The sequence below is a fragment of the Brachionichthys hirsutus genome, chromosome 8 (genome assembly GCF_040956055.1).
Source record: "Brachionichthys hirsutus isolate HB-005 chromosome 8, CSIRO-AGI_Bhir_v1, whole genome shotgun sequence".
NCBI lineage: Eukaryota > Metazoa > Chordata > Actinopteri > Lophiiformes > Brachionichthyidae > Brachionichthys > Brachionichthys hirsutus.
In genome coordinates, this window is record NC_090904.1 from 7,707,371 (window position 1) to 7,734,952 (window position 27,582).

Consider the following 27,582-nt stretch of genomic DNA (forward strand, 5'->3'; position numbering starts at 1 on the left):
TCCCTCTTCCGTCCGACGTGATGACGTCAGCGGTCGGGTTGATTCGCCGAGGTGGACGTAACGCTAGATTTAAAGTGGCAGGCAGCCGTGAGTCGGGGGGTTGCCTGTCTGTGGTGTAATGCTAACTTAGCACGCTAAACACGCGGCCTAAGGTAGGGCTGTTAATTGTTTAATTCCGCCTTTATTCGGTCGTCACCAGGTGACATTTAGCACGTCGTGGTTGCGTGGGAGCTCTGCCCGCAGCTCGGTGCCCTCCGCGCGGATGGGAAACAGTTAACGTTGCTCGCTGGATCCGAAGAAGTGGCCGGCTACTAGCTAGCATTCGGGTTAAACATGGAGGATGAAGAGATTGCAGAGAGTTGGGAAGAAGCAGCAGACAGCGGGGTGAGAAACATCGACGTTACACGAATATTCACTTAAAAAAGAAGGAAGTGTTCGGGTTTATTTCACTTTGACAGTCTGGACTTGTGCTGCATGTCTGGTGTTGGACTTTCAGCTTGTTTCCAGCCTGCCCGTGAAGCAGGCCTCGCCGTCCCGTTGAGGACTGGGACTGGGAGTGAGCTCCGCGTCTCATGTCATGTTTGCTCAACGTTTTGTAATCCGTGGAAACGCCGAGTAAGATTAAAAACGTAATCTTTTTACAAATACGATTGTCTTTTTTTTGTTATTAATTTCCTTGTTATTGATACCCGCCCATTGCGGAAATGACAGACTGCGCTTAGATGAATCATTACACTATGATGGGACGCATCAAATGTTTCAAGAGAGCCGATGAGACTAAATACATTTATTAACAGCTTGCATTGATAGATTTGCTGTGACTCACAAACTGTGTCATTTAGTTGTAAAAATAATTTAATCTGTCACCTGAGAAATGTTATATTTACAGGCTCAAACGTCTGAAGATTCTGCAACAACTTGAAATGTATTTATTGGAGATGCACCACATTCGGGGGGGGGGGTCAGCATGATATTTTCCTTTCATTCTATATATTTAATTATTAAATAAAAGCGAGGGCATGGCTGCAGATTACATTAGTAGCTTTATTTGTAAACAATAGTTCCAGTACATCTTTAATTGAAGAGATCTGACTATAATGTCTGATGAATTGTAACATTAAAAATGATAAACAGTTTACTGGAATTGAACAACATTCTAATGTAATGCTTAGTCAGCCGTCCTCGTGCTTCACAGATGAATGCTTTGCGGTGTCGTTGCTGTGTATAAAAGTCGTCCTGCCAACATTGTACTAACTTAATGTTAAGTATGACTCGCTGCTTCACTCTGAAAATGTGTGTAACATTGAATTAATTACATTAATTGCTTCATACTGTTAACAGGACAGAAAATGTTAATTGCATGCAAGATATTAGTTAAATTATAATCTGTACGCACAAATCTGAGACTGTGCTGTATTAAAGACAAAAGGAGAAATTCTCCCAAGACTCACATGTTTTGTTTTGAATTTGTGCAATTTTTGCGATTAATATTTATACTCTGAGTGTTTATGGTGTGAATACCATTCTGTCAGCATCACCCAAGTAAATGACAATGAACTCCAAACATTTTTTTATCACGTCTTGTTGGTTGTCACTTAGCATTCATTAATTATCATTGCTTTGTGTCAATTAAACTGTTCCATGTTGATTCCCTTTTACAAAAATAAACAGTTGACGGCATAAAAATCGGGATCTCATAACTTGTTGAACAATTTTACAAATGCAATAAAAATGTTGTTTCTCCTCAGGAGATCGAGAGAAGGCTCGAAGCTAAGCTGAAAATAAATCGGCAGTCGCAGTAAGCAAAAAGGAAAGCTCTCAAAAATGTTCTATTCTTTGCAAGAATGCAATTTCCTCCAGTAATTTTATTCCTCTTGCACATCTTTTTACCTGTACAGGAAATCCAGCTTTGGCACGGGCAGCTCACCTGTTAGAACTGCTGTTGTAATCCCGGATGACTCTCTGCCTGCAGCGCCTCCACCTCAAATTCGAATTTTGAAACGTCCTTCAAACAACGGTACCACAGGAAACCCTGCATCCTCATCTCGCCCCTCGCAGCAGATGAAGTCTTTGGCCCAACGGGAGGCAGAGTATGCTGAAGCTCGCCGAAGGATTTTGGGTAGTGCTTCTTCGGATGACGCGCCTCAGGACAGTCCAAGCCAGGACAGGTAATACGTGTCGGAAAAAAGAAAATAGACCGGCGATCATTATCGCAGAAGTCATTTTAATTATTAGCTGCTTTAAAATGGAAAACAACATTTAAATGTTTGTCATTTCTCTGCATATCGTAAGGCCGACCCGTACGAGCATGCAGCAGCCGTCAGAAGTGATTCGTCCAAACAGTCATGTGACTCGCCAGCCCACGGGTCCAGACGGCACTTCGGGCTTCCGCCACTGCAGATAGACAGACGCTACCTGCTGCAAGGAATCGGCTGGTTCCCTGATAGGGTGTTAAGAGTGACGGTCACGGCGGATGTGTGTTCTGAAGAGTGGAGTGGGTGGGGGCGATGCAAGTATTTGATGGACATTGTGTAGCGTGGATTGAAATGAACTTCTCCATCCTCCCGTTGCTCTGCTTACTGGTTTGGTCTTTGGCTGTCGGCCCGTCTTTTCCTTTAGTGGGATATTACAAGGGGTCGGCAGAGATCGGCCAAAGTAACAACCCCCCCCCCCCCCGCCCCACTCCCCCTCTGCTCCACACTGTGACCGGGCTTTGGCCTCGCATCCCCGCACATTGTAATACTTCGATGTACCACAAGGTGCCCTTTGACTCCAAGTGTGATCAGCCCGCTGAGCGCCAAGGCATCAGGTGTCATTCTCTTCAGGGAGAGCAAAGAGAGTCCGGCCGTCTGTGGGATTTTCTCCGGAGCCATGCAAATGAACGAGCTGGCCCTTCCACTGGTGGAGCGTGGATCGTGGCTGAGTGTCCACTAGGAAGTCGGCCATAGTTTTGCCACTTTCAGTGGAAACTAAAGTCTTGACAGTCCCGAGAGTTTCCTGTTTTCAGCAGCCTGAGTAGAAGGTGATTGGAAAATCAGATTGCTCCAACACTTTGAGTGAAATAGGATTTTAAGGATGCTGTTGGGCAGCAATTACTAAGCCTCAGACTCGCACAGGCCAGAGGCCGCTGTCGAGTAGAGGTAAGGAACGTAATGTCGTTAGCACACAGCCTGTGGCCAAAGATTTTAGCAGGAATGAAGAGTGGCACAAAAGCAAAGCAGATTCAAGCAATAATAAGGAATTCAAACCTGGTTTTTTTCTTTCTTTAGATACACAAAATACCTAATTATCTGTGCTCTTACTCCATTTGTCTTTTGCTTTTCAAAGTTTGTTTTGTGTGTGTTCATGTTAGCTTGTTATGAGACGTGTAGGCCAGAAGGTGTCAAATGTATTAGAGATTATAATAAGTAGCTGAAACTGGAACACTTGGTGTCCAAATCTTTTTTTAATGAAATTTGAAAGTTAAGAATATGATCATAACTGTAAAAAATTCAAGTTATTGATCATAAATGTCCTTCTGTGTCCCTATATTTTTATTTATGGCTAAAATACAATGTTTCACGAAACAGCTGCGATACATCTGTGTAGAAAACCTGATCCAGTTCGCAGCGTTTTGACATAATAATTATTTGATGCCAGGTGTGTAGTACGATACGAGGACACGACAGAGGCTTTAATCTGGGAAAGCGTCGATGAAATTTATGGTGAAAATGGCAAAGATTGTTAAATCTTATTTTTGTTCATCTCTCGAATGAGGATGAATTCCACTCTGGTTTTTATGATTGTCGTTGCTGTGGTGTTTATTGCACTAAAGGATTTCTGCACCATCGTTTGCCACCAACTGAACTGAAGTGAAGGAAATCAGTTTCATCAAGTACAGATGAGATTACAATTCATACGGTTACTGATTGTCTCAGTGTAAATGAAGCTGCAGCAAATCTCAGACGTTTTCCTTTGAATGCCTTAAATAACAAGTGGTTCCCGGCTACCTTTGTTTCAGTGGGTGTTGGCTGTTACTTCTCTCGGAGCTTTCGGTAGGTTAATTATTTCATTGTGGCACTCTGTGGACACTGTAAGGGTTAATGCTGTTCTTCCAGAAGTGAAATTGCTTTGACCAGTATTTGTCCAAATAGATCCTGGTGTCGGTAAAACCAGTGATTTGAAATGTTAAGAACTGTGGTTGATTGAAAATACTGTTAACAGTGAATTGAACAATTCTGAACAATAAGGTGAAAGATTTACTGTATTTGTACAATCCCCGCCAACTTTACTGCCTGCAATAAGGGGAGTCCATCTTCCACGGTGGTTGAAGATTCATTTTATTGTTCGACTGTATTTTAAGTTCTTGCAGTACTAACATCTCAGTAATTTTTCAATAAGGAAGTACGATGTTTCATGAAAACATCAAGAAGGTATTCCTGCAATAGTGTTCCGAGGGATTGGGTACAGCGAAGTGGGAATGTCAGCAGTTTGAATTGGTAATTGAGACAAATACCCATCCTGCACCTGGGTTATCTACTCAGTGTCGTTTCAGTCTTTCACAGCCACCGGTCTAGTTTGATGTGCTACTTGAAAACTACAAATAATATTTCAATACCCTTTAATAAACACATTTTAAAAAGCCAAATTGCAGTGTTTGTTTTATGAAATCTAGTTCGACAAGCAAGTTTAAAGAATATGAAGTTTCTGTATGAAAAGTAATGGAAAATATTTTTTTGTAAACTTTATTTGAGAAGCTAAATTGAATGCATGTCACTTTAAAGCAGCCATTTATTTGGGTGTCATGGCAATAACCTCTTTTGAATTAAAAATGTTTATTTACAGAGCTATTTTATGTATAATGTGGTGTTTTCCATTCATTATCTTGAGACGATTGAGGTGGTTTTGTCTTTGCCCTGGTGGGTCACAGGTCTGCTGCAGCCTAGCCCAGGTGACTATGGGTGAGAAATGGGGTACACCCCGGATGAGTCACCAGCTCATTGCAAGGCTACACACACAAACATAGGTTGCATGTTTTTGGAGGTGGGAGGGAGCTGGAGGACCTACGCCAACGTGGGGAGAACATATAAACTGCACACGGAAATAAATTGGACCCAGAACATTCTTAATGTGAGGCAACAGCGCTGCCCACTGCGCCACCGTGCTGCCTTTCAGTTTAAAATTACATGAAATAAATATTGTGCAGAGTACAGTACTGTATGTATCTTAGGTGCAATAACCATTGTGACCAGATGCGGCGCTGTCCAAATGGAGCACCACGTCTTGTGGAATCTCGTCGTCTTATTGAACTCCCGGCTGAACCCTACTACTATAAAGGCATGTCCCGCCCTCCTCTGCCTCTGATAGGCTAGCCCGTGTTGCTTTTTTTTAATGGGTTGGCCATGTTCAGCCATGAAGCCCAATGTTTGGTTGGCTTTGGGTGACACTATTACAGTGAGCCAATCAGAGGCACAGTAGGGCGGGCTCATGGCATCACCGTAGTAGGACTGCAAAATTCGACTGCAGGGCAGGCGGAGCTGTTCACTGAAAGTCGGAAGTTGACTCTGATATTTAGTGAAACTTGACAAAATGGCAGAAGACAACACTTATGAGTCAATGCTCTGTGTGAAGCCCGAGGTCCACGTTTATAGGATCCCTCCTCGGGCTTCTAATCGCGGATATCGGTAAGATGACCCGGAACCAGCGTTTACCGTTTATAAATGACAAGTCTGAACTTAGTCTGAAATTAGCCACCGAGCTAATTTAAAGAGCCGCGTCCATTATCGGACAGCCGAATGTTTCTGAAGGTGTTTGATAAGGCCCCCCCTGCAGCATTTAGTAAATAGCTAGCGTGTTAGCTAGCTGTTTAGTATGATGCCATAATGCAAACTGGGTGGAACGCTGATATAATGGCTGTCGTCACACACACGGAAAGCCCTAGCAAAACAAAAAGCGCTGATGTTGACAGGAATCGGACACCAGTACTTTGGCTTTGTGGAAGCCCACTTCCTTAACTCTGGTTTACATCCTTTAACCACTTTTAAAGTCAACATTCCCAAATACGGACAGACATAATGGCGTCGTTCCCAGCGAAGCGAAACATGGCAGGAGCCCAGTGACTGTCCGGTAATGGACACATGTGTTTAGAATTTACGAGCTGGTAACAAAATCTTTATTTTTTTTAGGACGATTAAGTTATTCAGTTGCCATACATAAAACTTTGTATGCTTTCCTGATTTTGCGCTTTATTTGGTTTGTTTGTTTGTTTTATAAAGGCAATATATTTCACGTTTTAGTTTATTCAAAGTAGCCACCGTTCACCTCGATGGCAGGGAGGGATAGTTTGGCTTGTTCCACTTACAGCTTTCTTGAGCCTTCTGTGCTTTCTCAAAGGCTTCCTTCCTTTAAATGCGGCTGAAAGGTCTGGTAAGAGCAGACCTTGATGTTGCATTCTGCTAATTAAAATATAAACTGTTGAATAATTCCTTGTTTAGTGTTCTATAAATATATGATTTTGTTTAATGTGCTGCAGGGTGATTTTCTTTAAGGCTGAGGTCTGAGAGATTTTATTTCAGCTCTGGATCTAATGACCTTTGCAAGATATAAAGGTCATATTCTTAGTGCGTCCTACTGTAAATCGTAATAAAAGTTGCCAGTATTGGTATATATGGTATTGTTTAATACAAGCACTACTTTCCCACATTTGCTCTGGCTGGCCTGAGCCATTTGGCCTGGCCATTCGGCTTCCTCTTGGTGGTGGAAGCGGCGGGCTGCCTGAGAGCTCGTGTCGGCCGCTCCGGTCTGTGTGGATTTTACAAGCCACTTTCAGATTCAGATGTGTGCTTCCTGTTTTTCTAGCGCTGCTGACTGGAAGCTAGATGAACCTGCATGGAGTGGTAGGATGAAAATAACTGCCAAAGGCAAGATGGCCTACATTAAGTTAGAGGACAAAAACACAGGTAGTGACTTACGCATGGCCTTATAACCCTCTCCCTGTTCTCTGTAAAGGTAGCACATGAACAACTTTATCAGAGCGATTTTACTTGATTAGAGTGGCCGTAACGGTCCTGAGGCTTCATTTGGTGTGATTTTATTTTCTTTTTCCAGGAGAGCTGTTTGCCCAAGCTCCTGTTGAAGAGTATCCAGGCTCGACAGTCGAAGGCGTCGTAGATTCCAGCAGGTATTTTGTGATCAAGATTGAGGATGGAAATGGTAAGACACGTTTGTTATTGATCATAGGAAACAGGATGAAGAGAGTGTGTAACAGTAACCAATGCGTTCACTGGTGTTCAGTTCAACGCTTCAAAAAATGACTATCTTAATCCATTGTTTATGTAAAGATACTAATACCACACTATGAAAGTACTCAAGTGTGGGTGGAAAAGTCCTTCGTCCAACTCCTTATGTAAAAGTATTATCACCATGTATATAGTACAGAGTGTGGTGGGTCCTGCCTGTTTATTCTTTTATATCTTGCGTTTTTTTTAATTAATATTGCTTTCAATATAGTCTATGATGCTTTAGCTATTTAAGACTTACAGATCATCATGTGCTTGTAGTTTTACTGTCCTGTAAGAAGCACATACGTAACAAAAGAACATCTGTCATTGGAGTTGAAACTGTCAGCAAAAACTCCGGTATACAAAGCTGATGACGGGTTGAGGCGTCACGAGACATTTCACGTCTAACCATGTAATAAAGCGTGTCCTAATTTTGTATTTTACTTTCATAAAGTGCGCCATGCTTTTATCGGTCTGGGATTTGCTGATCGTGGAGACTCGTTTGACTTCAACGTCGCTTTACAAGATCACTTCAAGTAAGTTGGCTCCTCCTGCAGAGCGTCTGTGCAGGGATGTGCGTAGACGACGTGCTTCTGCAGGGATCTTGGTGCGTTCACACGGATATGCTTAAACAATGACGCTGAATCCAGCTTTCATAATGCATTACGCTTATAATCGGTACACAGCATAACGTGCCCAAAGTTGTTCTGATGCAAAAACCAACCTTTTTTTTTTTATATAGAATTTTTTTTGTAAAGCAGTAGTTGCTATTTATTTCTAAAGTAAAATACACCGCCTGTGAGCCACTAACCGCCATTCATTATTATTAATATAATGATTACGCTTTCAATCTATTTCTAAAGGTGGGTGAGGCAAGAGGGCGAGCTCGCTAAGCAAGAAGCTTCTCAGAGCGCAGCCCCGAAGCTCGACCTCAGCTTCAAGGAAGGACAAACTATCAAGATCAGCATCGGGGTGAGGGGGGGGGGGGGGGGGGCACTCAGGGGAGGTGTTGATTGAAGGGCTTTGATAATATTTGCAACAGCTGGTGAGGAGACAAGTGACTGATTATTTAATCATTTATCACAGAACATCAAGAAGAAGGAGGTCGGTGCTGCCAGACCTCGGCCTGTGGGTGGGGGTCTCCTCCCACCCCCACCAGGTGCAAAGGCTGGGGGTCCCGCGCTGCCTCCTGGAGGACAGCAGACAGTTCCAGCTGTACAGACCGACACTGGTGATCGCCATGCTTTTGTGTCAAATCCCATTTTTTTAAACGGTCCTCGCGTGTCTCAAGCAGCATTTATTATTCCTAAAACTGCTTTTCTCCGGACGCAGCCCCGCTTTTTGACTTCGGTTCGCCGGTTCCTGCAGCCCAACCCAGCTCTGACGTGTGGGGAGATTTCACCTCTGCAGGCTCAAAGTAAGATTCCTCAGGAACGGCGTGGCCCCATAATGGTCTGTGTCGTAAATTCATCTTGTTCCATTTGTGTTCATGATTATTTTTGAGTTCACGCCCCATCGTCGCCTTTCACGCCCCGCGCCCTCTCCCTCCACAGCTCCAGTAAAGATGCGGTCAAAGCAGGATGGGTGCAGTTTAGTTGAGTCGTGAGAAACCCCTGATCGCACTCAGGTTCCATACATTCCGTGGATGATGTGGCAAAGAGAACTGAAAGAGGAGCTAATAGGAAGCGTGACTGTAGCTCATTAACTGCAGCTGTTTTGGAAGGAGTCTGTTAAAGCAACTCATTCCGAAGGAACAAACAGTCAAAGTGTACATTTGTATGCATTTATACAATCATTGTGAGACTCTGCTATGCAGTGTAGTATCCTTTCAGAACTCTGATTCCTTTTTCCGTTGCTCACCTCTTCATCGTCTCGCATGTTTTCCCTCCTCTTACCATGCAGTCATGTCAGTTCTCCAGTTTTCATTCTGAGGTGGCTCCATTTTGAGAAAATGGCTTATTTTGTGTTTTCTAATACTTTCGGAGATCTTGCAAAGATAATATTTGAATTTAAACCCCTTAAGTCTAAACAACAGCACTGACAAAAATAAAGTTATGCCATTTTGTCTGTCACTCAAAGTGGGAACTTTATCTTCATGTCTCTTCCTTGTTTAATGTTGCTTTTTTTTAATGTGCCTTTCACAAAATTGTTGCTATTTTCCTTTGACCATTTAATTAAGTACCTCTTTGAATTAAATTCTGAAATCTTTAAATATATGTTCTCTTGTAAATAAACAGTATATTTCTTTGTCTCTCTCTTTTTCTTTTTTTCTTTTTAAGGAAACTAGTCTGAAATTGTAGATATATTTTCTTGATATTCTCAGACAGAGAAATGGACCAATTTAAAGCCTTTAATATTATAGAATAGAACATCGTTATGATCAAAGAACATAGACAGTCTTCTCATCTGTAACGTAACCTAAGGGATTGTTTCTGTTCTCAAGGTGTTTTATTTTTCTGAATTTTATATCAAGATATGATTTGCCATATTTTGAAATCATACTTTATTTAAAAAATCCAATCAAATGGCACCTAAATGTAAAGCTTGATCAGATTTTTGGTGTGTGATTGATCATTAAGTCTTCAATAATGATAGGCAGATGTTAATAATCAGCCCACCGAGCAGCAGGAAATGAATGCATCCTCACCTCGGCGCAGGAAGTTGCTGATAATAATAATAAAGGCTATTATAGGATTTGTCTGGTTCTCCACTGTCGGAATTTCCCCCGGCGAGATTAATAAAGGGAATATTATCTTATCTACAAATGAAGTGAGGTGGATACAGGAGCAGGCTCCCCACTGGGACACCATTTAAAAGCTGTGGGGTGTGTTTGTTTTATACCAGACTACAAACAGCGAGCGGTGTCTTCTGTTCTGATGGGATTTTTGCTGCTTATTTTTTTTAATGTTATGGTTACAAATTGAATTTATGCACATTGTGTCAGTGGAAATGATCTCAGATGAGGGCCAAAAGGTAAACTAAGTAAAACTTCTAAAATCTTAAATAGTGTACATTATTATTATTGTAGAAATGACAGTATTCTGTCTACATTTGTCTGAAAAGGCGAGTCTTATTATGAAAGGGCTTTATTCGGTGTGTTTTGGGAGACATCCGGAAACACTTGTTTCCTGTTTACCAGCGTCACGCGAAATATTTGTAAATAGTTCAGGTAGCTCGCTACATGCTAAAAACACAAACGTGTAGGAGGCGGGTCGTGATTTCATGTTGACGAGCCCCGCCCACCGACATGATGACAGACAGCGCGCGCGCGCTGCTCTCACCGACCGGAAGTCCCTCCCCGGAAAAAGCATGGAGGAGCTTTCGGGAACGAGACAACAGCGGCTCCCGATGCATCAATCGCCGCCGTGGGGGTGTTTCTGCTCCTGTGATCGGTAAACCCACGCGGGAGGAGGCGGAGACTCATCCCTGCAGGTGAGACTGTTAATCAGAGACGTGCGTGTTGACAGTCTCGCACATCCGTCCACGTGTGTCGAGGTTTGTCTCCACGGCAGCGTGTTTGTGTTTGTGTTTGAATCGCTGCTGCTTCGACGCGCTGACTGACTTTTTGAAGGCTTTGGGTGTGTCCTTCGCGTGGATTTAATACATTTCAATCTGGTTTGTTGCGGTTTTCATGAAATAAAAACGCAGAAGACTCGGTTCCCTCTTTGCGCGTAACAGATTGATGCTTCTGACGTGGAAGAGGAAGCATCTATCAAATCGCATTTTAATCACACCAAATGTTATGACATTTAGACTTTTCTTTGCATTTTTTGTAAAATTGATAACCAATTCAAATTGATATTTTTTGAAAGCCTTACCAGCATTTTACCAAAATGCCACACAAGCCTGGGGTAGAGTGAACACTAAATAAAGTGATTATACACAGATATGCAGTCACGTCAACACATTCTGACGTCATTCCTGCCGCACTTTACGTGCATATTTTTCTTAAAGAAATAAGAATAAAGTTTACAAGACGTGTCAAGAATGAGAGCCACACTTCCGTTAAATTCATGTAAAGTTTTTACCATTTAAAAAAATAAAATTAAAGCTTTATAGATAAATCACCGAAGCAGCGCTCCCGCAGTTTGTTGGAGGTTCATGAAGTAGTTTTAAAATTACATGAATGACAAACACAAGCTGAGTCGTTGTTGAGGTCTGAGAGGAGTGAGGGTGAAATAAAGGAGGAGGAGGAGAAGGGGGGGGGTGGTACTTGTTAAAACCCTTCTAATCCTGTCAATCTCTGCCTGTTTGTACTGGAGGAGGAGGCGCTCCGCTCCGCTCCTCCTCTGCTCCTACTCTGCTCCTTCGCTCCAGACGCATCCAACCTTTTTCTTTACCTTTGGGAAGCCGTCGTGGGTCAGGTCATCTTTGAAGACGTTCACGCGGAGTTAATCTTTTTAACTACCTGAATCTGCGCAATGAGCACCGCGGAAAACTCAGACACCGACTCCAACAAACTGGAGTCTGTGATCCAGGTGAGGTCCACCGCCCCCCCCCCCCCCCCCCATCGCTGCTGTGGCGTCTTTGGAGGAGCTGTGAACGATGTTCGCGTCCAGCAAAGCTGCAGTGCTTGTTCCCGTTGTCGTTTACGCTGTGGAACGGAGTGAAGTTAGGACACCTGCCATCTTTTTGAAGCGCTTCATCTCATCTTTGAGTTGTCTTTGTCTCCGTACAGGGGACGGACATTTCTGTTACGTGCTTTCAAAATGTCTCAAAGGCAAACAGCAATAGTAATATGCTTCTTTTTTTCTTTTTTTTTACAACAGAGGCTGGAGGAGAGCGTTCTGTCGGAGGAGAAGAGGCTGACGCTCCGGGGCCCTTCCCCTGATGCCCCCCCCACGTGTCTGCCAGCCAGAGTACGAGAGATTGTCACAAAGAACCTCACTGAAGACGGTGAGGAGCCGCCACGTCCCTCTCCTGACACGGTGTCCTCTTTTCTTTCGTTAACTCTCGCCCCCCCGTCTCCAGCCGGGGCCATGTCTTCTTCGGTCATGTCCCTCCAGGAGGAGAACCGGGTGCTGCAGGGGGAGCTGGCGAGGCTGGAGGACCTGCTGGCGCTCAGCCGGGCGGACCGGGACGAGCTTGCCATCAAGTACGGAGCGATAAGCGAGCGGGTAAGGAGAATCACCGGAAACGCAAGTCCAGCTGGAGGTGGAGGATGAACTGGATGCAGACAAAGTGAGAGACGAGTAGAAGAAAAGACTTTCTAGGTTCTGTCCATCCAGACGGGACGCTGCGCTCCTTTTCTCATTTCACCATTTTTTTTGTTCCCTCATTGTCTGAGAACTGCTGGTCTCCCTGGTGATGGGGTCTGGTATGAGCTGAAGTGTGATGTTGCCATGGTGTTTGTCACCCTGGGTGACTGTAAACAGGGGGCTTTGGTGGGGAGGTGGATGGACGTCACATCTCACTTTCAGCTGAAGAAAAGAAACCGCGCAGATCTGTAAAGACAAACTAAAGAAAGCTCTGTTAAAGAAATAAGTGTTAATTATTATCCCGTCACGTTTAACGGAATGTTCTCTGCTACCCATCAGACCCACCGTCTTGTATAGTAATTAGGATGTCCTTGTCTGTAACTGCCCCAGAGCACAGAGCGACGTCCATAAAGACGCAGTTTGGGCGTCGGGCCTTCTCGCCACACCAACCTGGGCTCACGGATGAATTTCTGTATGAACGGTCCAAAATTCTCACAGTAACACTGCAAAATCTTCTAGTGGAAGCTGTTAAAGCTGCAAATTAACGCTCCATTCAGGCCTTTAAAGTTTAAATCGGATGCCATGAGAATTCCTGCAGGGGCAAGGACCGGGTGTCCCGATACTTCACCAAGTGTCCCGATACTTCAGGTGTGTATGATGTGATCTTTCCCCGTTGCATTAACCCTCGGCCTCTGTCTGACGCGCCCGCAGCTGGAACAGGCGTTGCGTTTCGAGATGGGAGACGGAGCCGTCGCCCACGATTCCCTGGAGCCGCGCGGCCTCGCGCAGCAGAACGTGGATCTGCGCAGGAGGTTGGATGAGGAGCAGGCGACCTACAAGCGTAAACTCACTGCATACCAGGAGGGCCAGCAGAGGCAGGCGCAACTCGTGCAGAAGTTGCAGGCCAAGGTTTGCTTGCTTTTACTCTTGATCTTGGGTGCCGTCGTCCGAGCGATGAAAAGTCAGCGCCGGTGTTCCTGCTGCTTCAGGTGCTTCAGTACAGGAAGAGGTGTGGAGATCTGGAGCAGGCGCTGCAGGAGAAGTCCTCGAACACGGCGAAGCACCATCAGAGTGTGAGTGGCATTCATTCATTCATTCATTCATTCATTCATTCCAACAGTAGGAACCAAAATCAGAACTAATCTCTCAAATGTTTCCTTCAGGATCAAAGTGAAACATCAAACGGCCGCCATCAGGATGAACCGAGCAGAAGCCTGGAGGATGCTTTAATCGGTCTGGAGGAAGAACAGCAGAGGTGTGCAGGATCGCGGCGTGGAGCTGCAGTCGGGCCCTCTGCGCCGCGCGTTCCGCTTTAATATCCCGCTTTGCCGTTTCCTCTGTCTTGTTCTCAGGAGCAGCGGTCTGTCTGCGGTGAACGCCATGCTGAGGGAGCAGCTCGAGCAGGTCAGTTTGGCCAACGAGGCTCTCAGCCAGGACATCCGCAGGCTCACTGCTGATTGGACGAAAGCCAGGGAGGAACTGGAGCTAAAGGAGTCGGACTGGAGGAGAGAAGAGGAGGTAGGAGGAGGAGGAGGAGGAGGAGGAGGAATGCTGCTGAGATGGCTCCGCTTTGATTGAGGAAACGTGGGAAGATGATCTGCTTGTCGTTTCTGTCTCAGTCCTTCCACAGTTATTTCAGCAGCGAGCACGGTCGGATGCTGATGCTGTGGCGGCAGGTGGTCGGATTTCGGAGGCATGTTTGTGAAATGAAGAGCGCCGCTGAAAGGTTTGCCGCGTCTTTGCCAAACGTTCGACCTGCGTTACGGTTTGCAGCTTACCAGATTCGGTGGTACGATCACGTTACCGTCGCTTCTGTCCGTCAACCCGCCTCCGATTGCAGGGACTTGTCAGACATGCGTAACGAGCTGGCTCGGGCGTCCCACTCCGCCCAGGTGTCCTGTGCAAATCTGTCCGCTGTGCTGAGCAGCAAGGAGGGAGGAGCTGTCCTCGCCCTGGAGCAGGAGAAGGCCCTCCGGGTTCAGGTGGAGCAACGGGCGGCAGACATGGCGGCTCTCCAGACCAGAACGGAGGCAGAAAGAAGCGAGGCCAACATCAGGTTGGTGACTGTGATGCTGGTGAACCGTGGTTTTATGGAGGCGCACTGAATTCTCCTCATCGGTGCATCTTTCAGGTGGTCAGAAGCGGCACGAGAGGGCGAGAGACTAAAGGGGCAGATGGAAGAGAGAGGCGGAGAAATCGCTGCACTGACGAGGAGGCTTGAGGTGTTTTGATGGTTTTTGATAAATCCCCACAGACACACCCTCTGTTGTGAAACACACACTAGTGTATGCATCCACAGATTAAAATACACTCCAGAAAATGGTAATTGTGTTTTAATTAAAGTGATCTTTATCTTTTTAGACGTATTTCTAAATTTAAGTTTACAATATCGACTTGGTTTTTAAGGATGTTTCTTTGGCAGAGAGCCACAGACGGTTAGGAAGTCAGAAAGTGTTGAATGAAGGATTTATTCTGTGTGTTTATTATATACAATTATTGACGACAATTAAAAAAAAAAACTCATCTTTTAAGAGTATATAGGGTTTAATAATCAGTCGTCTTCCTCTTGGCGTCCAAGCTCCATTTAGTTTGCCTTCTCTCAGGAGCGCAGCGGTCACGAGGAGACGGACATGCAGGTGATGAAAACTCATCTGAAGACGTTGTTGGCGTCTCTGCGGGACATCGCTCAGGTAATGCACAGATTCACTGCGTTTGATGTCATCAAGAAGCAAGCCCCTGATTTGTGTTATTTATTTCCTCTATTTCGAAGATGGTTTCGTCGGACGGCGAGTCGTCGTCGGAGGCCGATCAGGACAGCTCTGGGGCTCCGTTGCTAGCGTTGATCCTCGGCTCCTCCCCTCGCCGCTCCTCCGCTCCTCATAGGTCGGCCTCCCCCTCTGGATCTTCCTCGGAGTCTCTTCTTCCTGAGTCGGCTCTGTCTGCTCTGCGCTCTGCAGTCACAAACAGGATGCTGCAACTGCAGGTGTTTGTTTGTTTGTTGTTGTTTTTGTTAGCAGGATTATGGTAAAACTGCTGGATGGATCTTGATGGTAAAAATAATCTGAAGATGGGTCTTGGTCTAATTTAGATCTCATTTTATTTTGAGAGACACCGATAGCCTTCTGGATACAAAAACAAATCTGGATTTTCCCATTTACTTATAATGGAGGCTTTAAAAAAATGTCTTCTGGATCTGACCCAGAATGAGGTCAGGGAAAACCCTGTTTACGCTCTATCTCATTGGGAGATGGGCCTTTTTCTTTGGCATAGGTGCATGTAACTGCACAATAAATGGTCAGGGTTCGGGAGGGGGGTCAGGATCCAGATTGATCTGGATCCTGATTGATCTGGATCCTGGCTAAATGGAGCTCGAAGCAGATTAGGCCAATAATACTGCTGATGGTTTTAAATCTGAGGCAGATAATAAAGTGCATTGGTTTGTGCTGAAGGAAAAATGGCGTAAAACACTTTTAAAAACCACCCTCTGGATAATTAAAGGCATAACCACGAAGAGCTTTTACTCTTTCTACAAACCAAATTGGACCATCAACGCGTCAGGGCGGAGGTAAAAAGAGAACAATCAAAATCAGCGTGCGTAAAACGCCTGCTATCGAAATGGATGGACGCCACGAGATGGTTTTGTGTTTGCAGGATGTTCGAGGCCGGCTCCTCTCCACACAGTCCCTCGCACAGCAGCTACGGAAGCAGATCTCCGACGGCGATTTGGCTAAAAGAGATGCGGAGCAGAGACACCAAGCTGTGGAGAGGGAGAGGGACGCCGCTCAGAGGGAGAAGGAGACCACGCAGAGAGAAAGGGACCGCCTGAAGCAGGAGCGGGACGCTCTGGCCAGGTAACGTCACCTGCTGCGATCTCTGCTTGAATGCTGTGGCGTGTCACAAATATACGGTTCCCCCTTCACACGCGCCCCGGGAACCATTACAGCGAGAGGGCGAGCTTAGAGACGGCCGTGCAGACGGCGCAGAGCAGCAACCAGATCCTGCAGATGGAGTCCGAGAAGCTTCAGCTGGCGGCGGCGTCGGCGCAGCGGGCGAGCGATCGCGAGAGGGAGGAGAAGGAGGCCGCCGTTCAGGAGAGAGACAGAGCGAAGGTGGAGACTCAGAGGATGTAAGTAGGCTAATTCAGGGGGATTAAGTGGATCCCATGTTGGCACTAAATCCACACATCCAAAGTGCTTACAGGGAGGCATCCACATCTTCAGCTTCATGTATAGACAATCTCTGAGATCACTTCAAACCGGTCAGTGATATTAATCAGTCGCTTTCCCTCAGAAGCACGACGGACACTGCTGGGAAAATGAAATAAAGTGCAACAGAATTAGAACCTACTGGACAGAGCTTGAACACGGCCTCCCGGAACGCGTACATGACGCCGCCGTGACATCGATCACAGCGGCGTTCCTTGGTCTGATTGCTCTGCCTCAGACAGAAGCAGTGGGAGCAGAGCGAGCGTCGGGCCTCGGCTCAGAGGGGACAGCTGTCTGCGGCGAGGGAGACTCACCAACAGGGGGAGGTCGAGAGGCACCTGCTGCAGGGAGAGAGAGCCCAGCTCTCCGAAGCCCTGTCTCGAGTAAGACGAGGGCAACTTGTTCTCATTTAATCTGAGATTCCTTTTGTGCTGTTTATCGCCTTCTTATTGCACTTATCGCCCCCCCCCCCCTCCCCCCAGGCTGAGAGCAGCAATGCAGAGCTCTCTCTGCTGCTCAGCAAGCTGCAGGCTGAGGATGCATCTCTCAGGGACTCTCTTGCTAAGATGGGAAGCATGAATGAGGGTCTGGTTCGGGACAAAGCGGAGCTTAACGCTTACATTCTCAGGGTATGAAGGCCTTTTCTTCTCAAACAAAGTGGGACACGCTGGCAGACGCCCTCTCTGAAGTCAGAGAAGGAAAAGTTCAAACACGGGAAAGTAAAAAGACGGGTCCAGGTCGAGGATTCTAAATGACGACGAGCTTGTTGCTGCTCCTGTACTAAATACTGTGTGTAAATGTAGAATGAAATATCCAGTTGAATGTCATGTGTTCTCGTGACTCGGGCACGATTCTGTCTCCATTGCTCCATCTCTAAGCTGGAGGAAGAAAAGGCCCGTCTGCAGATCCAGAAGCGCGAGGCGGAGCAGGAGAAGTTGACCATTAGAGATGACCTGGTGCGGTTGGAGCAGGACCGGCTGGAGTTGGAGGCCGCCCGCCTCGCGCTGCGCCACAAACTGCAGGATGTTGAACTGAGCCACACGGGGGTGGAGGCGGAGCTCCAGAGTCTCGCAGCTGAGAGGATAAAGCTGCAGGAGAGAGTCGGCCAGGTACACGGCGGCTCGTATCACGAGGTCCAACCTGAAAACACAAGAAACCCGTGCAAACAATGCGTCCTATTCGTGTTGTCTTGTGTCGACAGCTTTGTGCCGAGGTGACCTCTCTGGGATCAGAGTTGAGTCTTGCCAGAGGGGAGGGCCAGAGGAACGAGGTGGCCTTGGAGGAAGCTGAACGGAGTCGAGCGGAACTCGCCCGAGACAAAGCGGCACTGGCGGTCCAGCTGACGGCATCGGAGAGGGAAAACGCGGTGCTGTCGGAAGAACTAGCTGCTTTTAGGTTCTCGTCCTTGTCTATTAGTGACACGTTTACTAGTGTTTTTAAATGAGCCTGTCTGCTTAACGTTTGTTTGTGACCTTGCAGGTCAGAACGGGAGTCCCTGGAAACCGGTTTATTTGAGGTGCAGCAACAACTTGTTCAGGTGGAGTCGCGTAGGGAGCACCTGGAGACGGAGAACCAAAACCTGCGAGCCCGCTGCGAGGCTGTGGCAGGTGAGCAGCGGAGAGGCAAGACGCAGGAGGGCAAAGCTCAACTCAATGGTCGATTTCTTTTTTTTTTTATTCTCCTGGATGGGATTTCCAGCTGAAGTGAGGCGTCTGCGCTCGGATGGAGAGAATCTGTTGGCCCAAGCTGAGAAGGAGAAACAGGCTCTGACTCAGACTCTAAATGCTGCACGGCTGGAGGCCCAGCAGGCTTTACGCAAGGCCGTCTCTGAGCATCAGGAGGAGGTGGAGAGACTTGTCTCGGAAAAGGTCAGAGGGTTCGCACATGTCTCCTGTGTTTGTCTGACAAGGTGCTCATTGCTGATGAATCCATCTTTTGCGCTGTTTGCTGTTCTGGTTTCACAGGAAGTCGTGCGTCACGGCCTGCAGGCGCAGCATGACGTGAGTCTGAGACGGCTGAAGCAGGAGGTGGAGGATCAGCTCCAGAGAGCGGACGGGGAGAGAGAGGATCTCCGGGCTGAGCTGAGGCTTCTCCATCATGACAGAGATCAGAGTCTGCTGCAGGCGGAGACTGAGAAGCAGCAGGTCTGATCTGGGTTCGGGCCTCTGTGAGGCTGTGTGCTGTAGGGGGGGGTAGATGATTATTGGCATCCAGGGAAGTTGAGTTCAATTTAGGCTAAAAGAGGGTCCTGTAATTATCTTTAATTGCTTCATCGGATTCCTCGGAATGGTTCCAACCATGTTGTCCAGCCTCTCTGCGGTGTTTTGCTCAATGCAGCCCAGAGCCTGAGCGGCTCGACTCCGGCACATCTGTTTTAAGTCTGTCTTTGTTTACTGGAACTTTGTTTTTTCTCTTCTCTATCTAGGCTCTTTCTTTGAAGGAGGCAGAGAAAACCGTTTTGACCGACAGGGTGTCCTCCCTGCAGGCTGCGCTGACGGCTGCAGCTCTCGACGCTGAGCGCATGTCCAGAGAAGTGGCCCATTACAAAGAGCAGGAGGAGGTGATGTCACTTCCTGTCAGAGTTTGTCACCTGTTGTTGTTAAATGATCTAAAGGCACGAGGAAGATTTGCTTCCTTGACATTCTGACTAACCGTAGATCCGAGTTGGAGCACTGACCACGGAGCTGCTGGAGCTTCGTTCTCAGCTGCAGGACGCGGCTTCTGCTCACGAGAGGGAGGTCCAGACTCTGCGGGTGACTTGTGCTGATCTGCAGTGCCGGACTGAGCTTGCACTTAGAGAGGTGAGAACACACAACCTCCACAGCGAGTGGCAATCATTGGATCCGTTGCTGTTTATTTTTATTGCATTAAGTGCAACGTGTTATAAGAAAACTATTACATGTTGCATTTTCTGAATTTAGGATAAGAACATTTCAGGAAATCCTGGAAGTGTTTTAAATTACGTAGGCTTATGACCACAGGTCAGAGGTAGACTCCGCCTTCTCCTCGGCTCTGCTAGTGTGTTTGAACTCCAAATATCTGGTCGACCGAGGCAATTTAAACTCAATTTATTTGGTTGAAAAACCGAGTCGTTTGAGAGCCGAGTCGTTCGAGAACCGAGGTTCCACCGTAAATGTCTCTTTTCATTTTTATGTGATCCTCATCCCCCTTTTTTTTTTAGTATGAAGATCATGAAATCAAGTTTAGCATCTAGCCAGAAGTCCAAAGAGAAGTTGCTTCATCTTGTGTTGTTTGGAACATGGCCTAACCTGCCACCGCATTGTTATTATTGATAAAGATATTGATGGGTCATCATTTATATTACTTCCTTCCTTCCTGCCAAGCTGAGTTAAGTCCACGAGTTTCGTATTTCTTTGTTACCTGTTCTGGCTCGGCTCCTGCAGCTGGACCAGTGTCGAGGTTCTCTCTCGGCCAACGAGGACAGCAGAGACCAGCTGAGGAGGGACATGTTGGACATTGAGCGACGTCACAGCCAAACTCGGGACGCAGCAGAAAACTGCAGGAGCGAGTTGCTGGAGCTGCGACGCAGCCTGACCGACGCCACCAAAGAGAAAGACGCCATCGGCCAGTCAAATAGCCAGCTGAGAGAATCCCTGAGAGGTGCAGAAATGGAGCGAATCGGGTAAAAGCCTCAGTGGGTGGGGCAATTATTCTTTAATGTGGGGGGGGGAAGCCAAGGTTGTGATGTGTGTGTGTGTTTTTTGATTTTCAGTGTGAAACGACAGTGTGAGGAGAAGGGCCAGAGGCTGGCTGTGCTGGAGGAGAAGTTCGCCTCCACTCAGAAGGAGGTGACGGAGCTGCGGAGCTGCCTGAGGGAGGTTGAAAGGTCACGACTCGAAGCTCGAAGAGAACTGCAGGAGCTCCGCCGACAGGTCTGCCTCTTCCTCCTCCAGCCCTCCTGAGGCTTTCCATCCAGCTCCATCTTTTGCTCCCGGAGTAAGTGCGTCGCGTCGCTTTGTGCCTTTCCTCGCTCCAGCTGAAGGTTCTGGATGGAGAGAAGGAGCTGAAGGGAAGGGAAGTGGCCGAGCTGCAGGCCCGCTGGGCGACGGAGGAGCAGAGAGAGGAGCAGAGGGGCAAAGAGGTCTTCTCCCTCAAACAGAAGTTGACTGAAGCGGAAACCGCTCGAGATGCCCACAGGAGAGAGGTGAGGATGGAAGGAAGTGTTCAGGCTCTGGTCAGTTTGCTTTCTCTTTGATCTGATGGTTTATTCTTTGCCCAACGCAGCTTTCGATAACTGTGAAGCGCCTGCTGGAGTCTGAGTCCTGCTGGCAAGGGTGCGAGAGAGAACTGACCGCTAAGCTGCAGGAGGCGCACGGCTGTGAGAAGAGGCTGCAGGATGAAGCTAAGAACCTGGCGCTGCGAGCTCAGGCGGCTCAGGACGCCGCCGCTCAGTCCAATCTGCTGCTGAGCGAGGCCCGGGGCCGCCTGGCCGCCACGGAGGCGGAGCTGACCCGGGCGGAGGCCGGGAGGAGGGACCTGGAGTTTCGCCTGAGCAGCATTCAGTCTTCGCTCACGAGAACACTGGGCATTGGAGCCGGGGGTAGAGGGGGCCGGGGGAGGAGCCCGGGGGGGAGCCCTACACCAGGCAGCGTGTCACGCCACAACAGCTCCTCCCCCCTGCGGCCCTCACTGTCGCCTCCAAAAGGTAAGAGGTTCAGTTTGAGCTCCGCAGAGTAGGATTGATGAAATATATATGTGCTTATCAAAACTCTCTCTTTATTGTCCGGCAATTTTCTTCATTTTATTTTAATTCCTAACATGAGTGTTTATTGACATTTTGTTGTTGTTGTTGTTTTTCTCTGTACTTTTGCGTTTCTTTTGACAGACAGATTGATGGATTGATAGAAATACTAACCGAAAACACACAAAAGCAGTTATTTATTCTTTATTTAAAGGGATCTTGCAGCATTTTACATGTAATTTTTTTTTTTTTTTTACAGAGATACGAATAAGCACCCCTGACAACACCTTAGGTTCAGGAACTGCGTCTCCCGAGAGAGGGAATACTCCGCTCCCTCTCTCTCATCCGGAACTGGATCCCGACGCCCTCCGAAGCGATCTGAGAGACTTCCTCCAGGAGCTGCGGGAAGCCCAGCGAGAGCGGGTAACTGCAGTAATCACACAGAATCTAGCCATGCTAATCACACCGTATTTCCACATTCATGTGGCTCCGTGCTTGGTTGTCTGCTGATTGAAGGAGGACGCCAGATGTCGATTGAGGGTCCTGCAGCAGGAGCTGGACAAGCTGACGGGGGAACGAGATTCTGCCCAGAATCTGCTGACTCAGCTACAGAACGCCTTGCAAGAACATCAAGAGGGTGACGCTTACTTATCCGCATCACGTCAGAAGAAAATCCTCTAAAACAAATGACTCGACGATCTGATGCGTTTTGATTCATGTGCGTAACCGTAGGGAGACGCGGACTGGACGACCGTCTAGCCAGCGCTCAGGTTCTCCTCCAGCAGCAGGAGGAGGCGTTGAGGAGAGGAGACAGAGAGAGGAGATCCCTGTCTGACAGGGTGAAGGATGTCGAGCGAGCGCTGCAGACGTCCGAGTTGGATAAAAAGCATGCGCAGGTACACGCGAGGTTGTGCTTTGCACGCACGTATGTTCCGTGCACACCGTGACTGCTGCCCTGCCATGTTCACCATATGGCAGCGTGCAACAACGCGAGCTCTGCCCGGAAGCGGAACCCGTCGGGGAGCGATAGCAACAGATGCTACACACACACACACACGGTGGTGGGCCTGCTGTCGTGCCCCATGCCCGCTCTCCATACGACTGTTTGTTAGGCCAGTTCCTTTAAAAATAACTCACCTTCTGGACACAAGGAGCAAGAACACAAAGAAAAAAGAGGCTTGTTTGTCTCATTACATCAGCACTTTGGTGATCTGGGGACTGATTCGCCGTTTGCAACTTGGGAGCCTGCTTTTTAAAAACTTGATCTACTTTTTAAGGCGACCTCTGTCTCCCCACAATCTGTGCAGGATCAGCTGAATAAACAGCGCGCTGCTGAGACGCGCCTGGAGGCGGAGAGGAGACGTCTGCGGGAGGCTCTGGAGGCGGCCGAAACCCGCGCCACCAGGGTGGAATTGGGGAGGCGCAGTCTGGAGGGGGAGACGCAGAGACTCAGACTGAGTTTGGGAGACCGGGAGGCTGAGAGCCAGACCTCCGCGGAGCGCCACGACGCTCTGCTGAAGCAGGTGCAGCCGGCTGGCGGGGAGTCGTTTTCAGTTCGCGTTCCGGTGCTTCATCCGGTGGCGTCAGAGCAGATTAATTTCGTCACACGTTCCTGAGATTATTTAGATGATAAGAACATTAAATCATTTGTTCCAAATTATGGAGGAGGGGAGACTTATATTTTGTCTGTCATTCAATTCATTCCAAATAATGACCATTATAACCTTCTGGATTTTCTGTAGCGAGTGCACGACAAGTCAGGTTACCTTGCAACAAAGGTAAATGTGAGGCACAACATTTAAAATGGAACCTGGAAGGTGGTTTAATATTTACACGGATTGGATGACGCAGGTCTGCGTGCTACGTGCCGGTATAAACTTCACTATACTGTACTAGTTTGTCATTTTCTAATTACCACTGCATTTGAAGCTGATGGAAATCTTCTGTTTTATTCGCTATTTGATCACAAACCAGAGCGCTAGAGGAACGGTTGGTAACAAAGAAATGTCTGGTTTAATTCATGACAAGTGATGAATTGAATGATTTGCCATCTGTGGTTTAAAATCCTTTTAAATGAAACAAATGATGCTCCGTTCGTCTCTGGAAAATTTCAATCAGTTGTTTCTCAATTGTTTAATTCTCAAACTTTTGTAGCCGCTGTCTGATATACCGTAGCAGACATTTAAAAAAAAAAACCTTGCTAAAACATCACCTGGAAGCGGCTGCCTAACCTGCGCGTCCAACAATGCAAAGCTTCTTCCTCTTTGCTGCGTTGCTGACTGCGTCGCGCATCGTTTGGACTTCTGTTCTCCGCAGGTCGCGGAAGGAGAAGCTCGTGCATCTCTGCTCCAGAGAGAGGTGGAGCGGCTGAGCCAGGCTCTGCACAAAGCCCAGGAGGACGAGTCGTTACTCAAAGAGAAGACGTCTTCCCTCAGAAAGAGCCTCCAGGAAGCCGTCGCTTCTCACGGCGGCGCTCAGACCCGTCTGGCTGCCCTGCAGAAAACGCTGAGCGTGACTGAGCAGGACAAACAGCTGCTGCAGGTGAGTGAGACGGAAGGACGTTAAAGGCTGTGGAAGGTGTCGCTGCACCGTGATGTCATGGATCATCTCCACCGATAAGGAACGGATGGATGAAACCAGGGCGTCGTTAATGGAGGGGAAGAGGAACATGGCCGGCCTGAGTGAGCGAGCGCAAAGCTTGCAGACTGAGCTCAACCAGAGCGAGCTGAGCCGAGAGGAGCTGCAGGCTGAGCTCGGCAGCACTCAAGAGGTGAGGAGACGGATCACCAAAGGTCTGCACCCAGATGCCGCCCAATCTGCCCACCTGCTGATCTTTAGCAAAGCTCTCTGGATTTATGTAACATTTCAAACACGAGTGTTTACATCTGCGGCAGTCTGCAGACTCGCGTCTTTTGCGTCTCCACCAGGCCCTGCGTCAGCGCTCGGCCAGCCTCGCGGAGGCTCAGCACGGCGTCCAGTCGGCTCGGACGGAGCGGGCCGCTGTCGAGGAGCGACTGCGCGGGCTGCAGCGAGCAGTCGCGTTGCTGGAGAACGAGAAGAGAGATGCAGAGAGGCAGGCTGTGAGACTCGAGAAGGACAAGAACGCCCTGAGGAGTACGCTGGATAAGGTCGGCACGGCAGTGAAACCTTCTTCATTCACGCCATTGTGGCTTACTTTAGTTTGACTTTGGTGAAATACAGAAATATTGGTGTGCAAAAACTATCGGAGGATGTGCAAAATAATTTTTGTGATCCTGCTTGGCCACAGGAAATGCTGATTATTGTACACAAATCTAATCTGTTGTGGTTTTTGTCTGAATTTGCCTCCTGTCGCTAAAAGCGCTCATTCTCTGCCCAGATGATGGATGCAGGCAACAGAAGAAGTGTCTTCATACTCAAAATAAAGAATTGTCAGCTTTTTGAATCCTCATCTGAACTGCAATAATTATTTTAATTGTGTCCATATTTTAAATTTCTCTATGAAAATTCAAAACTGTTGATCTGTTATTTTACAATGCGTTTTAGATATTAATGTTCTCCTTTGCAGCGCTTTCTAACTGCTGCACTTCAGTTCAATTGGTGACGAGGTTTTCTGAAATGCTCCTTTTCATTAGGTCGAACGCCAGAAGCTGAAGACGGAGGAAAGCGGCATGCGGCTGTCTGCAGAGAAAGGCCGCTTGGATCGCTCTCTGAACGCCGCTGAGCAGGAGGTGCAGGAGGCGCAGCAGCAGATGCTGATACTGCAGGTGGGGGGGGGGGGCACACTCATCAGAACTGCAACAGATTAACTACAAATCAGAGCTAAATGCTAAACCCTCTGAGAAGTTACACTGAGCGTATTCTCTCAGATGCTTCACACCTCTGCTGGAGGAGAAGACGCAGGCAGAGGCTTTTACAGGACAGATTAATACCGTCGATTGGCCTTCAAGTTGTTGGAGGGTTGAGTAATTGTGGTTTCATTTGCTGTGCACATTATCCGAATCCTACAACCGACCCCTTTGCATTCCTCCCACCGTAGACGACTCCAAAAAAGACTGAGGGGTGCTCGGATAGCCCAAGTTGTTGTGATGCTAAGCAACAGCCGTAACTATGTTGTTCTTTATTTACCCCGGACATGCTACGAACAAGTCAATAAACAAAGCCACGGTAGGTTTCATGTGGTTTTCTGAATTGGAACTGTTTATTCCTCTTCATGTACCCAAACCTTTCCAAGGCTGCAGAAATGTTTACCAGTTAAAGCAACAATTCCCAAACGAGAGCAGCGAGCGACGAGAAAGACGTGGAGCTCGTACGCGCCGTGCAACAAAGACCTGCAAGGCGTGTGCCTGGAGGTGTCGTTGCAAAGGTCACCAGCCATTCGTCTCCGTGCCGGAGAAAATCACAGATGTGTTTGTGAACAACAGGCCGTTGTTGTTTATTTGTCAGGAAGTAACTGGGTTTTTAAAAAGCTGTGGATTTAATGTAGAACTCGAGTGAGTTCGGTCAGTCTTTTCCAGTCGGCCTACATTTTGCCTGTTTTGTGGAGCTGATCCACTTTCCCAGATTTCTCCCAGTCGTGTCTCCTAAAGCCGCCAAAGAATCAGTATAATTTTTCTTCACATTTCCTTGCTTTTCCCCGGTGGATTTTAATTTACGCAATTATTTTTTTTTTTACAACAACTTAAAATAGTGTCCGTCTCCTCTTCGCATGGGCTCCTCAGTCCACACTGTTCCCTACAGTAGGGAAACTGTTTGGGAGCCGCGTCCCAGAATGGCTTGTAATGCTCCCAGGGCACTATTTGCAGAAAGTATTATTCCACGGCATCTGAACACATGAACAAGTTTTATGTCCCCACAGAGCCTCTAACATGGTTGCCGACATTTAAACAAACTTCCTGGCAGCTTGCTTTTTGTTAACATTTCGGTTGCCCCCCCACCCCCTCTCACTGTGTTTGTGTGTGTGTGTGTTTTGAGCAGACCCAGCTGGCTGACATGGAGCAGTCTCACAGTCAGTGTGAGGGTCTGCTGAGGCAGCGTGACGAGGTCCAGCGGGAATCTGAACGGCTGCGGTCCAGCTTCAGAGACATGGAGCGAACGCTGGGCACCAGAGAGCGAGCTCATCGCCAGCGGGTCAAAGGCCTGGAGGAGCAGGTACTCGCAGCTTTAGCAAAAGTCCTTCTCGGGTTAAATCATCATCTCGGTTCTAAAAAATAGGGAACTAGAAATGCACTCAGAGCGCAGACCTCCGCCGAGCAGCTCATTTCCCCTCTTAGATGGACCATAAATGGTATTTAAATGAGAAATGTCTGCACTGGAAAGATGGATAATCCTCCTACATCAACAACCAGATTACAGAATGGAAGAGGAAGTGGACCTTTTGTTATTTGCATGTTTTTTTTCCCAGCACAATAAACTTTCTGACGGCAATTTAAATAAACATGCAAATACTACATCCACTTGGGCTGCCGCTCCTACAGAGCTAATCCCAATTTAAAGACGATAGTTTTGTCATGTTCTGCCTTGTTGCTTCCAGGTGTCCACTCTGAAGGAGCAGCTGCAACAAGAGGTGAAACGGAGACAACCTTCTCTGTCGTCCCCCATGTCCTCGCCAGGAAACTGAGGAGCAGCTTAAAAGCAGAAGTACCAACAGAGCGATGCGATTCAATAGCTGCGCCGAAAGCACTCGCAGCCATCTGTGTTTGATTGTTGCACAAAAGTTCTCCCCAAACTTTCAGCTCAGTCCCTTCCAGACCGAATCTGGACGTGGTGCGGGAAAAGAAATGTGCTCGAATCCTCCACATTCATAGGAAGACGAGGACAGGAACGTCCTCGCTGCGTGCCACATTCAGCACAAATTTGACTTTGGTTTTGTGAGACATTTTTATACAACAGTTGAATGTATGTTGTTTCATTAGTTATTAGTTTTACTAGTTGCACATGCTCGTTGCTTAAAAACTGGCAGACTAACGGTTACTAGCAGCAATATAACTTGTGTGGACTAAACGCATGGAGCGCACAGGCAGGAGAATAAACTCGGTGTGTAACGTCGTTCACGTCTGTCATCACACTGAGCTGCTGACGTCACGGCGACGTCTCACGTTGGACTCGATCAATGTAATAACAAAAAAAAAAAGTTTTTTTTATTTTTCTCAGCCTTTATAGTGACCGTTTTACAAAGCTGTGGTACACAGGCCATTTTGTGAGATGCCCTTTGAACCACTTGTTGCCACTGGGATATA

General features: G+C 47.4%; 3 protein-coding genes across 3 annotated transcripts; all 3 read left to right on the forward strand.

The window, feature by feature from the left end:
• The first annotated feature begins 333 nt into the window (after positions 1-333).
• LOC137898839 (SUZ RNA-binding domain-containing-like) lies at positions 334-2,404 on the forward strand. Its single transcript, XM_068742891.1, has 4 exons — positions 334-384; positions 1,749-1,798; positions 1,899-2,168; positions 2,293-2,404. Exons 1-4 carry the CDS (start codon positions 334-336, stop codon positions 2,402-2,404), a joined length of 483 nt encoding a protein of 160 aa, XP_068598992.1.
• Positions 2,405-5,523: 3,119 nt separating this feature from the next.
• On the forward strand, positions 5,524-9,490 carry necap2 (NECAP endocytosis associated 2). The gene is made up of 8 exons (XM_068742564.1): positions 5,524-5,663; positions 6,838-6,938; positions 7,087-7,191; positions 7,714-7,795; positions 8,123-8,231; positions 8,346-8,490; positions 8,592-8,676; positions 8,813-9,490. Exons 1-8 carry the CDS (start codon positions 5,569-5,571, stop codon positions 8,856-8,858), a joined length of 768 nt encoding a protein of 255 aa, XP_068598665.1. The 5' UTR covers positions 5,524-5,568; the 3' UTR covers positions 8,859-9,490.
• A 2,190-nt stretch (positions 9,491-11,680) lies between these two features.
• On the forward strand, positions 11,681-27,336 carry LOC137898527 (rootletin). The gene is made up of 37 exons (XM_068742571.1): positions 11,681-11,737; positions 12,029-12,155; positions 12,231-12,376; positions 13,169-13,366; positions 13,447-13,530; positions 13,621-13,712; positions 13,810-13,975; positions 14,077-14,183; positions 14,298-14,513; positions 14,589-14,679; positions 15,061-15,147; positions 15,228-15,440; positions 16,109-16,308; positions 16,401-16,583; positions 16,901-17,045; positions 17,145-17,291; positions 17,541-17,771; positions 17,864-18,057; positions 18,142-18,269; positions 18,361-18,530; positions 18,627-18,806; positions 19,088-19,222; positions 19,320-19,463; positions 20,067-20,305; positions 20,396-20,555; positions 20,660-20,827; positions 20,908-21,328; positions 21,624-21,787; positions 21,881-22,001; positions 22,097-22,260; positions 22,672-22,887; positions 23,681-23,905; positions 23,985-24,134; positions 24,292-24,492; positions 24,979-25,110; positions 26,321-26,494; positions 26,877-27,336. The coding sequence occupies exons 1-37, from the start codon at positions 11,681-11,683 to the stop codon at positions 26,961-26,963; spliced, it is 6,063 nt and encodes a 2,020-aa protein (XP_068598672.1). The 3' UTR covers positions 26,964-27,336.
• Positions 27,337-27,582: the final 246 nt, after the last annotated feature.